Here is a 15,789-nt window from a genome sequence, read left to right as displayed (position 1 = left end):
ATAAGCTGGATACCATATAAAAAAAGAGTACAATGAATGAGGCCATTTTAATAATAACTGGGCTATTAATATTATGTGTCTGATCAATCTTGAACTGGTGCAAAAGATTTACCAAGTGCATGTAACTTACCTGGGAAGGCAGCAAGTGGCCTGAGGTTTGAAGCAGACAACTTGTTTGGATTCTGCCTCTGCCACTTGCCAGCTGCCCATTGGTAAAATGGTGATGACAATGCCTCCCTCACTCAGCAGATGTAAGGCTCAAATTGAGTTAATGCATATAAAATGCTGTGTACAGTGCCTCACATAGACAAATGCTTGAAAAATGTTCGTTACGCTTCTCTTTCCTCTGATTTTGGTCTAAGCTGCAATGACTTAGGCAGAAATTCAGTTCCTCTCATCATGACACAGCATTTCTTTGAGTGAATTGAGATTTCAATCAAGAGTTCTTATAATACTTTGTGTTCATATGCTCTCACTTTCCTTAAAAGTAGGTCTGTGTTAATTCATCACCTGGTTTTCCTTTAGTTTTTATTGATAATAATTGGTGTTTTGGGTAGCCCTGAATTCTATACTGATATTTTCATTAATGAGTAAGATTCATTCTCATGAAATATTTGACGTCAGAAATTTTGTGAGAAGAGGTAGAACCAATAAACAATCAGAGTATGGTTTCCCTTGACATTCCCCAACCTTGGTCATAGAGTCTGTCCTCCTCTGAGTTAGATGACGTCTGACTTTAGACCAGGGTAAGAAGATCCCGTCATGTCTCTTGGGACTCAGCATCTACCCATGAACTTGACTAAACAGCCTTCCAACCCTCTCTTGATGACCAGTTAAGAAAAGCTGCAGGGAGGGTGCCTTCTCCTCTCAGAACGATTCTCTCATCTTCCTAATCCAGCCACCGTTTCATGTGTCTGGCATCTTGAACTGGTGTTGGCTGACTGGGTGTATCTGGAACACTTTCTGAGAGCACTGTCTCCTTTAACAGGAGGGAGCCCAAGCAGTGATGGGAGGCCCAGATTGGATCAGCTACACAATTCTCAGTCAGGGCGGGGCTGTCACTGTGAGCGCTTGAGGACTCCATCATTTACACGTGAGTGCACATTATACGTTAAAAATCTTTTATTTATTTATGTATTTTTAAATCCTTAACCAAGGGCATTTTTTTTCATTGCTTTTTTAGACAAAGAGGAAGGGAGAGAGAAGAGAGAAACATTGGTGCGAGAGAGAAACATCAATTGGTTGCCTCCTGTATATGCCTGGCCCTGGGGTGATCTGCGCCCAGACTGGGGATTGAACTCACAACCTATTATGAATGTCTCTTCAATAAGCTGGATACCATATAAAAAAAGAGTACAATGAATGAGGCCATTTTAATAATAACCGTGCTATTAATGTCATGTGTCTGATCAATCTTGAACTGGTGGTCAAGATTGTGCCCTGACTGAGAGTCAAACCCACAGCCTTTTGGTCATGGGACAATGCTCCAACCAACTGAACTACCCCAGCCAGAGTCGAAAATCTTTTCAATTAGAAATGGAGAAGCATGTGCATGGTGGTGGTGAAGAAACACTGTGTCACTCACCTGCCCAGGTTGTTCACAGGCTGTCTGGTACCTGGCCTGCTGGCACAGTTCTTTGACCCTCTCGTATTTGGGCAAGTGATTTGACTGTTGGATACTCTTGTTGGATTCTTCTTTCTTACGTAGAAATTTCCTTTGACAGAACGGGAAAAGCTTCTTATATGAGAAGTGATCTGAATTATCTCCCCTAGGACCTGCCTGTCCTCTTTCTCTTCCCTGTCACATGACTCCTCATTCTTCAAACAGCAAGAAATAGATGTTAAGGCTCTGGCCACGGGAGTTCAACATTTGATGAGCCCCTTGTGAAAAGCTGGCTACTATGAAGGAAGATGAGAGGTCAAGATAGGAGGAATCGTTTCCCCTCAAAGCATTAATTTCAAAACGTTGGAATGTTACATTTAGCTTTATAGACTCAAAACTCTTTTTGTTAGAAAGCAATTACAGAAATGCTTCCTCTCTGTGTGTGTAAGGAGAAAAACAAAGACATCGAGCATTGTAAGTCAAAAGGGGAAATCCAGAAGCAGCCATGGAAATAATCACAACCTCATATGTTTGTGTATTTAAAACTAAGAAAAGGGCATCAGGAAAGGAAGTAGAAAGGTTCCAGGCAGGACTTGGAAAGGATGGTTAAGAGAGTCAATTGACTGGTCCGATTTGGAACCAAGGCTGAGAAACCAGCAATAAAATCCATAGCCATGTAAGGGCTTTGGTCCCACCTCACGAGAATTCTGAATTCCTTATTCTGCTGGCCAGTGAAGAATGACTAGCAAACCATTCAATTCTGTCACTAGGCTTGCGAAATCTGTCGGCTTAGTAAACCAAAATAAGGGGAAAAAATACCCAGCTGGGAGAGCTGCCCACTAGGGCTGGTTCCCAGAAGCACCCCAGGAAGTAATAATTACCCTCTTTCCACGAGGAATGTATCACGCCAAATTTTGGCCTTTCTGTTTGTTCGAAACCTGCAAGCAAAATAATAATATTTACAGTTGGAATCTGACGTCTTTCCAAACGGATCTGTGCTAACAGTTTATTTAAAGGAACCCCTCTCACTTCCCACAGACCATGACTGTGTCTCCATCAATGTGCTATGTACAAACAACCAAGAAATGCTCAGCTCGGCACGGCAAAGCTGTTTGGCCTCCACCTCCTTCAGCTTCTGGCTGGTTCCGGGAGCCAGTGTGCTTGGGGCTGGCTGCAGGGAAGAAAATTGACGCACCTGTTACCCGGCTTGTCCAGGTCCAGCAGTTTGAGGACAGACTTGCCGTCCACATCAGGAGGTGGGTCGAGCCCAGCAATGTCCAGGATCGTAGGGGCCAGGTCGATGTTTAGAACGATCTGCGGGACTCTGCAATGGGACAGATGGTTACACCCCCAGCCCAGGACCAGTGGAGGGTCGCCCCTAGGGCTGCTTTCCCCACACTGCAACTCACTGGCCTCGGGGTCTCTCCTTTCTCATCTGGTCTCCTAGGAAAGTAGCTGCATTTGACCAGGGTGCTGAGCGGTGAGCAGGGGTGGTACAGAGCAAGATGAACTGACTCTCACAGGGGTCACTGGAGAGACACCCAGAGCCCTGAGCTGCCCCACACTGCCACACAAGTCGTGGCCTGATCTATGAGTTTTGTACGGTGTATACTTTCTTCTGAAACCCAACAGCCCATAACTTCTCTGTTAAACTGGGGCTTTCAAACCTACTTCTAAGGAAAGACATGAGGTTTTTACATTTGAATCCAGTCCATGCCTCCTAGACTTTCAAACATAAAGCCTTCTAATTCCAGATTTGACAATTCTTGAGGTGTTTCTAATGATCTGAAGAGACATAATAACGTTCTTCCTAGAAACCCTTCTTATTGCCATTGCTTCTCCCCTGGAGGTGGTGGAGTCCAGGTATCTGGGTTCTGAGCCCTGCCGCTGCTGCTTGCAGGATCAGGGACTCTGAAAAGCTGTTGGTTGAGTTTCTTCATCATTAAATCAGGGGTACAGGCTAGGTGCTCTGTGGGGGCCCTTCCATCTTTTGAATTATACTTGCATTGTTTTCTTTCACTCTTTCCATAATTATTTTATGCGCACATCCTCACTTTATACAAAACATTCTGTTGTGATTGGCAGGGCACATGAAACCCCTTTTATGAGGGGAAAAGAGAGGTGCAAAGTTATGCAGTGGCTTGCCCAGTGTGACGGGAATAAAGCTCCAGCCCTTCAGGTTTGTTTTCTCTTTTTTTAAAATCATGCCTTTAAATAATTAATTTTTAAAAAGTGTTTTTAGTAATTAAAAAATAAAAACTAAGAGGATGACACTCATTTTTTAAAAAGACAGTGTATCTCTAATTCAAAGAAAGCAAGGATGATATTATGTATCTTAAAATCTGATTGATTTGAAAGAATTAATCATTGATACAGTTATTTTTCCTTTCTCTTTAAATAGCATACTTTAGTTAAATTAGCATGTGGCGAGGGGCGGAGGTGTAGGTTTTCATCTTCTAAATTACCAACCTATATACACTCTTTGTTGTTTTGGATAAAAGGAAACCAGACACTGAGATCGGTAATCAAATTATCTCAGATGTACATGAGCTACGACAGCTGAATGTTACAAACAGAGAAATACGTACATTGATCCAGGTTCTACACTTGGCCCACGAATAAAGAAAGGCACACGAATATCAAAGTCATACGGCATGGATTTCCCCTTGACCAGTCCAAACTGCCCAATATGGTAGCCATGGTCAGCGGTGTAAATGATGTAAGTGTTCTGCAGCTCCCCCGTTTCCACCAGCATATTATACAGCTGGAACACAGCACAGGGACGAGTCAGAAGCAATTGTCATGGCCCACGATGACAATAGTGTTGCAATGATTTCCCCCAAATCTTTTTTCCATTACTTTTAAAAGGCAGGAGTTGCTTTAATAAGACCAACAAACGCAAACGTTAACCACATTTTCTTGTTGCTTACAATCCTGAAGGAATAACATCCCATAATACAGTTGAAAAATAACATTTTTGAATCTGGCACATGCTACTTAAAGGTTTCTGTTCACCTATTTGAAAAAAAACAAAACCCCACAAAACAATCTCCACCAGAAAACTTACAGGCTTACTTTGAAAAATTCATTGTTAAAGCAAATTTTAATATCTTCACTCTTACAGCTAGTTATCAATGGTTAAAAACAGATTGCTTCTGAGCCTGATCCAGCTAGATCTAGCCTTTAGGCAGGTCTTGCTTGGCTTATGTTATGCTTTAAAGTTCATGAAATTTCAAATAAAATATTTGCATTTATGGTTGTTTTTTTTTAAAAAGTCAGAAAACTTGATGATACTGGGTGCACATTTCTACATGGGAAATATTAGTTGTAGCTGAGGAATTGCTCCTTCCTTTAAACAAAGCACTTAGTTTCAATTCTCACCATTCCCTTTTGCCTTATACTGGACCTGCTTTAGTTATTTACATTATGTGCTTAATTCCTGAAGGTATTTGTGAGTGCAGCCCTTGATTTTCATGTTTTGATATTTATCTTCTCTCTGTTACTGGCTCTACAAGAACCAAGCCTGGAGAGGTAACAGAAGCACAAGATAAGGGAGGATGGATACATTTTTTCTTTCACTTATCTCTCAACAAAACAGAGCAAACAACAACAACAAAACAGGGTTGGCAAGAATGGGAAGGTGGGCCGAAAATCTCTAACTGAAGCGGGTTCATTTGCTTACCCTTTCCACAGAATCATCCACTGACATCAAAGTCTGAAGCCTTTTGCGATGCAGAACGTTTGTAAATTCCATGTGGATGGGCAGCATGGGTCCCGTGTACTGCAGAATCCAGTGCTTATCCATATTTGGTGCATAGTTGTAACTGGGAGTTCTGAAAATATCCAGAAAGGAGTTTTACTATATACTTTTTAGCCTCTTAGAGAACTGTCTAAAGTAAAAGATTATGAAATAATCACTTAGGAAAGATAATTTAGACTCTGCTCAAGTATTTTCCTCTACCACGTGTCTCCTATCTGTGAATTTAGGAAGATCTGAAGTCCTCTCCACCCCAAACAGCACATATCCTCTGGAGGTATATGGATTCAACCTTGTAAAAGCAAGACTGGCAGCTAAAAACCTAATTAGTGCAAGTTCATTTGGGTTCACTGAACAAAATGTGTAGAAACACATCAAGATGATCATGGTAATGTTACAAATCTACAGATAAAACTCAGTAATGTAGAAGGGAATGTTCTCATATAGATGTTAACTCGTAAAATTTTATTGCTAATTGGGCTATTAAATATAGTCACAAATATGTGGAATGATGAATCATAATTTCAACGCGTTTTTTTTCTCTTGATTTTACTAGGGCATTTATATGGGGTGGGCAAAAGTAGGTTTACAGTTGTTCATATGGAAAATGACACAGTAATTAATAATAATACAAGAATAAACTCTGTGTTTTGTGTACTCACAACTGTAAACCTGCATTTGCTCCCTCCTGTATACCAAGCCTCTACCAGTTTTTCTCATTCCTAACCTTGTATACAGACACCATTAATTTAATTGGCTTTACTGGAATTATAACCAAGTCTATCCTGCAATATATGTGCTTACCAATAACGCTGTTTATTTTATAGAAAAATCAATATAGATGCAAGGCATAATTTTTGTTATGCATGGGGGAGTGAGTCCTAGGGTTCTAGGACAGGTCGGAGCAAGCCTACACATAATCTATTGCGAAATCCCGGTTGTACCACACTTTCCACAGGGGACAAAACATGTCAACTTCTCTTGGAATTACCCAACTCCGTCAATCGGTAGATGTGGACACCTCATACTGCCAGAGAACAGAGCTATATTACAACAGTTCTCACACTGAGAATTATTTGTCTATGTTCGACTTCTCCATCAGACTTTTATGAACTTGAATCTTCCCCATAGATGTTATTAAGTGTATAGACACAGTTTATTATTAACATTTAGTATTTACCATGTGTCAGGTATTGTGCTAAGTGTTTTAATTATCTCGACTCTTCTGGGAAATAGGTTTACCACTCCCATTTTACTGCTGAGAAAACTGAGGCTTAGCAAAGTTAATTTCCTCAGATTAACCAAGTTAGCAGGTGGAAGAACCAGGACTCAATTCCAAAGTCTATTTCCTTAAACACAATGAAAGAAAAGTGAAGTGAGAGCCGCCTCCTACCTCCAAGATTGCTTCTCATATGAGCCACACCTTCACGAATGGCCAGTCTCAGTGCTGTTTTGGCACCACTGGCCTTCTTGCAACAAAAAGTCAGCCTCCTGACCTGCGTGCATGCTGGTCAACCCGCACAAGTGCAACAACTCAAAAGCCAATGTCACACTGAGCACAGTAGACACTGTACAACTTATGCTCAGAAGTGTAACTTCAACTCCCTTTTAAAGAGATACACTTGTAGAGTGGGAGAAGCTGGTATGGATCAATTTGCATATCTGTAAATGGGGATAATAGTACCTCTCTTAGAAAACTCTTTTGAGGAACAACTTTGTCTACCTATCTATTACCTGTCTGTCTGTCTATTTATCTATCTACCTCTGTTACTTAAAAGTGCCTAAAACAAAGGAAGCACAGGAGTTTCCTACATGAGCCAATAAACAAATACATGTTATATATGTCTCTGAGTTGAAAAAAATCCTGTAGCATTAAAAAGCAAACAAACTTTTCAGGTATCATCTGCCATTCTTTTAAGAGAAGCTTCCAACATAAACTTTCTTCTCTTTACCAAGTGACTCATGAACCAAATGGCCCCATTTTGTTGGCCTGAAAGGGTTCCCCGTAGCTGAAGGAGAACTCCGGGTGGAACTGGACTCATATTATCTCAGGAGCTCGTGTGGTAGGAAGGGACATCAGCCTGAGTTTCTGTCTCTTCACGCAGCATGTCATGTTACAAACAGGATTAGATTAAGTGGCTGAGGAGGAGAGAGGGGGCTTCTAAATCCCATTGGAAATGGATTTTCACCTGTGGCAGGTAGTTTGAGGTCAGAAAAATATAGCAAGTTGGCCGTGAATGGTCCCTAACCATTTACTGATACGTGCCCTGAAAGAGAATACGGCCATAAAAGATTACACAGCGTTTCTTTATAATACCTAAACATCCTCCTCCGGCTGCCTTTGATGTTGGTTTGCCTTAATTTTAAAATAAATCTAGTTGACTTTTTTAAAACCACAAAACCTCAACACAAATAAAAATTACAATAGGGAACTGAAACGCGGGCTCGCAGTGGGCAAATTATATCTTCCACTGGTTACCTTGATGTGCTTGGCACGGCTCCACCTCACTTGGAGGAACGGCAAATTACAAGCCTCAAATTGGACTCCCGGATTTACAGACTGACATATGTTAAACCTGGCTTATATTAAAAGGGAGAGTTCAGGTCAGTTGTCAAAGCTGTACTCCCCTGCCTTTTTTCCCCTTAATTTCTTGATGTGGGAGATGACCCCCAGCTCTGGGGCTGAAATCCCAGGTGGGATCTCAGCAGGGGGTACGGGGGGGTTACGCATTTGCCTTTTAAAGGAAGACAGACTGCCACTGCTTCCCACAGCACAGCAGCTGTTCAGAGACCTGCAGGTGGAAGGTCGGGGGTCGCTGAAATTGACAATGGTGTTGAAAAGTGATCTTTTGCCAAAGGTCTGTGGTTGCCTCCTGCTGGGGTCTGCCAAATTCCTGGAAGATGCAGCCTTCTGTCCCCCAGTGATAATTAGGGCTTGCTTCCCTAACAACGGACTTACAATGATTCAAATGGGCTGGCAGGAATGCAAGGGAAAGAGGCAGGTAATTGTTTTAAGGAAAAGTGGAAATCCCCATATTCAATTGTTTCAGAATGTTTTTTGAAATCAGACCCGATTCTCATCCCCCCCTTCACTAGCATGTGATCGTGGACAACTTTTTTCTCTAAGCCTCTGTTTCCTCATCTATATAATGGGTATAACAACTCTAAAGAGTTCTTGTGAGGGTGAAAAGGGATTTCAGCAATTTAGAGAACAAATCCTAGGACCGCATCTTACCCATACTTATGGGTAGTTGGAAAAGAGCTTATTTTCTAGCTCATTTGATTGTTGGGGCAACCCCGAGGGGCAGGCAGGCATCCTATTCCCACTCTACAAATGAGAAAGCGAAGTGTACACAAAAAAGTGTGCTGGGGTTCAATGTACCTTCCATGCCAACGTCACAATGACCAGAGCCCTGAACCACAGCCTCTAAGAAGTGCCTCAAAATCCCAGTCATCAAAAGAACTGATAAAAACATTTCTTTCTATGAAAAAGTCCTGAATTCTTCAGCCTTCATCCTAATTTAAAACATCAGCAGCTTCTGCTTCCCATTCAGTTACCTCACACCAGATGCTGAGCGGCTACTTTTGTTGCAAATATAGAAGACCGTCTGACCCTGCAAGGCACCCTGGATGCATGAGCAAAAAGGTAGGTAACACCCGCTATTTGCTTTAACATGGAGAGAACAAAGGACCGAATTGCCGTTTTTGAGTTTTTGTTGCTTTCTTTAAAAAAAAAAAAAGAAAAGAAAGAAAGAAAAACAAAAATCTACCTGAGTTACTTTTACACGTGCCTGGTCTGGTGAGACTTTCTGTTGCTCTTCAGGTAGGAGTTTTGCCCAGAACTGTGTACTCCAGACCTTAGACTCTCAAGAAAACATACCTGTAACCCTCAACAGACTATGCCAGTACTTTTCCCTGCAAGCTGCGCTGCACATTGTTTTTCTCTAGTCATTACTCCTTGGACTTACTGCTCAGCTCACCAGAGCACATGGCCTTTGCCCAATGCATTTGTAAGTTCAAACTTCAACATCAATGGCGATGCTCTTGGCCTTTGATTCTCTTTCCAGAATTGCTTATTGACATAACAGGAATAAGAATTCTAAAAATCAATAGTGTCATCTTTTTGATGGGTGAGTATTTTAGGAGAATACTTCTTACTAGCAAAGAAATGGTTTCAAGAAATGCATGTGTTGTAGATTAAATCTATACTTGGGGAAATGCAAAGAACTTAGCAGTTCATTCTTACCGCTGATGGCCTTAGTTGTCACCAGAGAAAATAAATATATTCCTAGTGTGTTACAGTTGAACATGTGTTTTCTTCATTTGTTATTTAGTCTCAAACAACAAAACCCCTAATGATCTCACTTTTAAAGGGTGTTGGTAGCAGGACCACCATTCGCTGAGAAATGAAATAGGTCTCAGTTCTCAGAATAAGCCAGTTACACAGATTTAAGACACACACACACTCGGAGCATTAAATTGGAAATTCTATACTTAATCTCCCAAGCCACACAATCTCCGCTTTCACTAAAAGTGAATTTATTTAATTGACTTTGTGGAGGTAGTCCCCACATGAGTTCAAATGTCTTTAGGTAGGTAACACTGAACACATGCAGAAAATACCAAATGATCTTGATTATAGCTCTATCATCAAACTGATTTAAAGAGTCTTCTAACAATGTTGCAAACGCCTATTAAAATTTTGCCAATACATACATAAGAACGACTTCTAACATTAATTGCAATTCTGACGGGCAGTGAGCAAGCCTGGTGGGACGCTCGCCTGGACCGCAGGGAATCGGGGTTTGGCTCCAGTTCCGCCCCTGTATGCTGACGTGACCTGGGCAAAGACATTCTGGGGCCTTTTTTTTTTTAACATCGACTTTAGGTCTTCATTTTTTAATCTAAAAATTTATGGAATTACACTATTTTTAGGAGTCTTTTTAATTCATAAAACTGATTTAACTATTTCTACAGGATTTAAAAAATGTCTTAATGTTAGCTAGTTGGAGTGGTTAACATGTTTATTCATTGGCTAACCCATGCGCACCAGGCACCGGGAGGTAGAGATGAAACACTTCATCCTGCTGTCAGGAAAGAGCCAGCCACCTTGCATCACTCTAGGACACCGCTTACACTGTATTTTGTGTGAATGCTGCCCCCTGGAGTTGTGCAATTAGACTTCAGGGCATGGGTTGAGCAGAAAAGGCGGAGAGAAGAATGAAGTGGGAATGCGGGAAAGGATGCAATTAGTTCTGCCCAAATCAGAAATTTTAATGGAGATTTTACAAATTCTCTCATCAGAAATTTTTATGGAGATTTAAAAATTCTTTCATCTTCAAAAGGATTTCCCTTTCTGTATTTGTGGGAGAAATGAAGTAAGGATGTGTAACTGCTTTTTAAGGCAAAACATTTCTTTCCAACTTTCAATAACAAAGGTGTTTCAAAAACTTTGTTTGGAGGCTTACACAGAGAGAGTTTTCCATTTAACATAATGTGTTTATCCGAAAGCTCCACTTTCAGCACGATTCTTGCAAGTTAGTGGACACGGATTTTTATATGGAGATTTTAGATTTCGCTTGAACCTGTGTCACTGTGTGTTCACATTCCCAGGTGTGGGGAAAAAGAACTGTTGAATTGAAACAACAACAACAAAATATTTTGATAGGGGCATCGCTGGCAGGAATGTGAGAAGGGAGCTTTGGAGCTTCCCACTGAATCATCCGGGAGACCAGGAGAGTCTCCCTGTCACAGGTGCATATGATGACAACGGAGAGGCCAGGGGAAAGTTCTGTCAAAGCTGGAGGGAGGATACAGCATTACTCTGAGGATATGGGAGAGGTAACTTACTGAAAAGTACAACAGAGTCTTAGCTGAGGTGAAGCGCTTTGTGATAAGGATGGCTCTGTGTGTTATTACAATGGAGGCGCCCTCAGATTCCTCAGAGTCCAGGAGTGGCTGAGTTACATCTGATTAAACAGTGCCTCCTGTCACGAGTGGCTGCTAATCCGCTCTCATTCTTACTTGGTAGGCATAACCTCTAGCCTCAGTTTGTAAAGCCAACAAGCCAATATTAGCCTGGCTTCCTTCCTTTGTTGGGAACGGCAAACACCGTGGAAACACGATACATTTGCTCCAGGCTGAGAGGGTCACATAGCTATTACCCAAAGCCGGATGAAAAGCATCTTGATAATGCTTGACCACCAAGGAAGGTGGCCTAAAGGAAGCGTTCACATTACTTGGGTCCCCCCAGTAGGGGCGAGTCTACAGCTTCTTGCCCTGTTTTCACTGGGCCTGCCAAATCTTTCTGCACAGTACTTAACTTCTTCCATCCCTTTGCTCCAATGTGTTGCTAATGTTTTCTCCAAAGACACTGGCCATTCAGGAGCTCCGTGAACCACAAATGGCAGCTTGTCTTCCATTTGTCTCACTCCTTTTGTCTGCGGCCTGAACTGTGAACCTGTGCCGTCACTCACAGTGACAAGAGACGCACACTGACTCTCCCTAGCCCCTTCCTCCTGCGGCTGCCGGGCGACTTTTACAACAAAGATGCCAGCAATCCAAGCCTCCTAAGGCCTGTGAGGAGACAGTGGCTCTCCACATTCTAGGTGCACCAAAGCCCAAGGCTTAGCGGCAAATAGAAGCTGAGTCACTCAACCAACCAAATGGCTTTTCATTTTCTATGGCTAAGGTTGTTTTCCAAACTGGCGCTTGCTAGTAGCGCACATTTTGCACCTGGAAGAGATAACACAGCCCATACTGGCGCTGATCCTGTCGGTGTTTTCAGAATGGCCAGGTGTGGGAGGCACGGCACCTTGTGGGTCTTTATGCTTCAAGAGAGTTGTCATGTCACAGGGGCCCAGTGTCAACCTGCCACTTCTCTAGCTGCTTCCCCTAAACATTAAATTGAGCCAAATGAAACTGCACTTTTTGTAGGTCAAGAAATATAAAACAAGAAAGAACAGTGTTGTATGGTGCACCTTAACAGAATGAATTGACAAGAAGGCACATCACTGAAGTGATTTCTGTGTCGCAGGCCTTCTGTGGGAACTTTAGCCACGCTACTTCTCTTTTCATTCGTGACATAATGTCAAGGTGCTGGCATTTCCCCCATTTTACAGTTGAGACAATGGAAGAGGTTAAAGAAATTGCCCCGAGACTTAGTAAGGACAGCTGAGTGGGGGCCCACTCTTGTGTGCCTCTGAGGCCTGAATGCTTTTCTCTCTGCTGTGTGGAGTTTTCGCTTTATATAAAATCACTCCTAAGGCTCTCAGGTGGTTCATTTAAATTAAAGAATAACTGACACTATTTCCATGTAGAAGTGGCTGAGACAGATACTATGCACTCCCCTATTAAATGGCTCCCAGTGACTCTGCTTATGGTTACGTACAAATGCACTCAGGTCCTTGGTATTCTGCTCATTTCCCCTTCTAGCTTTAGCACCCATTGCTTTCGCTGCATCCCATTCTCCATTTCCTAGGTCACAGCATAGTTTCCCTCACTTACCTGGTGACCACTTGTCTAAGCCACATTCTCTTCCTAAAATCATCAACCCAGTCTGTAGAATCAACTATAGGAATTTTATCCATCCTTTGAGGCCCACTTTGAATGTCTTCTGGTCTGTGAATTTTTCCTGGCTCCCCCAAAAGGTGTGAACACGTCCTCCTCCAAACTTCCACAGCCCTCTGAATGTCTGTTTGAGGCCTTACTGCTCCGGTCCTACTGGTGATGACACCTGGACACTTGCCTGTCTTCCCCCTAGAGCAGGGATCTGGGGCAAACTTATTTTGCAAAGGACCGGATAGTAAATATTTCAGGCATTGCAGACCCCATGGTACCTGCCACAACCACTCAGCTCTGCTTCTGTACTGTGAAAGCAGCCACAGACAATAACTAAATGAATGGGCATGGCTGTATTGCAATAAAGTTTTATTAACAAAAACTATTGGCAGGCTGGATTTAGCCTGAGTGTGCCAACCCCTGTCCCAGCTATTAGTTCTCCAATGTCACCAACTGTGTCTTCCTTATGTCTACTTGCTGTGTTCCAGTGTCACAGGTGGCGCTCATAAGTATTTGTGGAACTAAATAGGATTTTTAATTGTTGGAATCAGAGATGCTTTCTTAGCTATCACTGAGGCCCTGAGCACTTTGCAGACGCCTCTCTTCCTGCGACTGTTGTCTGTGCTCGACACTGAGCTGCCAGACAGAGCCTCTTCACTGTGGCTGGTTTTCCTGTAGGCGTGTCCTGGTGCTTCAAAGGCAGGGACTCCTGAGGAGCCACAAGACCCATTTCGCCAACCCCGTCTCCTCAAACTTGAGAAAACGGTAAAATTTGCAATTGTAGAAAGCCACCTTGGGCCAGGAACCTGCTAATGCAAGAAAAGAAGCTGCACAAGATGATTTCTGACTCAAAAGAAAAGGGAATGTGGGTCCAGAGCAGGAAGAAGCTCACAGAGTCTGTTTTCTTTCACTGAAGCAGCAGGTCACTAACTTTGTAAGTAATCTGTAAGGTGGCGGGGGGGGGGGGGGCGGTGCTCGCTACTCACAGGCTTTGCTCACAGATTTAACTGCATGGTTATATGCAGGGTAGGTCTTCAGAGGTTTGTGTGTCTGTCCGCGGGGTCAATTCCAAAACACAGGGGCTCCCCCAGACCATATTCCGCAGGGGCTGGAGCACCCTTCTTCCTTCATTGATGATGTTTTATGCCTTAACCACTTCTGTCCTATGAGTTCCTGGCATGCTCAGCAGGTTATCCACCCTGGTTCCATATATTTTGTTAGTTCCTGTTCTCAGTCAGCTCTAACCTCCTTCCTTCTTTCTAAGTCACTTGACACATAGAGAAGATCTATGTCCTACTGACAAGGAGCCATCAGTCTATTATAGTCAAAGACAAAACACGAACATAAAAATGTTCTCCAGGAATGTGCAATGACCAGCAACCAGAGTGCCTCCAGTAGTTGCTTCTCTCTTTACACAAGGATGTACAGTTGATCCTTGAACAACATGATCGGAACTTCATCGATTCACTTATTCAACAGATATGGATCTGGTCCTCTGTATTCCTGGGCTTCGTATCATGGATTCAAGCATGTGGATCAAAAACAGTATTTTCAATCCATGGTTGGGAATCTCTGGATATGGAAGGCAGACTGTATGCATTGTTCTATCCCATTTTAAATATGTGTCTTGAGCATCCACATATTTTAGTATCTAGTATTTAAGATTGTTGTCCTGGAACCAATCCCCTGCAGCAAGTGGTAGCTGTAGTTGGGTTTTTTGGGGGAGTCAAAACTTACACACAGATTTTCGACTGCATGGGGCTCAGCACCCTGAACCTCCGCAGGTGAACTGTCCATCTAATCTATTTTATTTCTGTCTGGGATCATGGCTAGAAAATCAGTGTGGATAAAAAGGGATGGTATTTAAGCACTAACAGATTAGAATCAATTTGGGAGCTTTAGTGATAAAGAAAGATACATTCATTCTTGTTCCCAACCTCTCTCAGAGCTGAACTTTCAGCAGACCCAGGGCCCAGGGCTCTGTGTGGAAGACTGCATATTATTTCAACGGGTAGGAGGAAAACGTGTCAACAGAGTCAAAAACAAAGTCTTGTTTTTGCTGTCAAGCACCCAGGCTTTTCCACCCTTGGCTGGTGAGAACTAGGGGCATGATCCAGCTCTCTCTCTGCTCTAGCTCGTCTCCCAAGTCTCCGTGCCTCCCCACCCCCTCCTCTCAAAAAAAAAAAAAAAAAATCAGGTTATTTTAAAGCTGTGGCCTGGGCAGGTCTCTTGGGCATGCCCCTCCAGCTGCCTTGCTGGAACAATCCTAACTGCGTGTCTGCAGTGAAGCTGCCACAGTTTTCTCCCAGAAAATGGACCATGTTTCTACAACCAGACCGGGGTCACCACTTTGCTGCTATGAAAAGCAAATGTTTGATCATCATTATTATTAGATGATACTCATGCATATTAAGACAACTGAAGGGAACTCTTGATAAAGATCTCCCCATTCACCCTGTGTGCTTCTCTTCCTTTCCCTTTAGTGACTAACAAATATTGGAAATGTGATTCCTAATCACACCACCTAGACAAGGCCCTAGTTTCGGGCCGTGCTGTGGTGGCCCAGGAGAAGCTAGTGTTCCTGCCGTGCAGAAGGAAATGGGGTGAGGTGAGAAGCAAGGCGGGGAGCAGAGGAAAGGCCCACGTTCAGCAGGTCCCAGAGCCGATGGTATTACTCACATGTGTTGGGAAGCATTGGGGTACAGTTTTGAAAACTGTGGGGCCGAGTCCTCAGGGCCGTGGGGCGCAGCGTGGCTGATCACCATCATAATGGGCCTATGGGGATACATTCTCTTAGACATTTTGAAGTAATTAATGCTCTCGTTAGTGATTAAGTCTGTGAAGTAGTCCTGAAACATACATTTGACAC

General features: G+C 42.9%; 1 protein-coding gene across 1 annotated transcript in view; it reads right to left on the bottom strand.

The window, feature by feature from the left end:
* Positions 1 to 15,789, bottom strand: part of SULF1 (sulfatase 1) — a 158,797-nt gene that overhangs the window by 36,424 nt on the left and 106,584 nt on the right. Inside the window, exons 7-12 of the mRNA XM_054590235.1 lie at positions 15,600 to 15,769; positions 5,286 to 5,436; positions 4,192 to 4,367; positions 2,799 to 2,927; positions 2,485 to 2,541; positions 1,586 to 1,715 (exon numbers count right to left, since the gene is read on the bottom strand). Of these exons, the coding sequence (XP_054446210.1) occupies positions 1,586 to 1,715; positions 2,485 to 2,541; positions 2,799 to 2,927; positions 4,192 to 4,367; positions 5,286 to 5,436; positions 15,600 to 15,769 (813 nt within the window). The remainder of the gene's footprint in view (positions 1 to 1,585; positions 1,716 to 2,484; positions 2,542 to 2,798; positions 2,928 to 4,191; positions 4,368 to 5,285; positions 5,437 to 15,599; positions 15,770 to 15,789) is intronic.

The sequence above is a fragment of the Pteronotus mesoamericanus genome, unplaced genomic scaffold (assembly GCF_021234165.1).
Source record: "Pteronotus mesoamericanus isolate MK-2021 breed Mesoamerican mustached bat unplaced genomic scaffold, CSHL_Meso_final scaffold_174, whole genome shotgun sequence".
Taxonomy (NCBI): Eukaryota; Metazoa; Chordata; class Mammalia; order Chiroptera; family Mormoopidae; genus Pteronotus; species Pteronotus mesoamericanus.
This window is presented reverse-complemented; position numbering and strand designations above follow the sequence as displayed.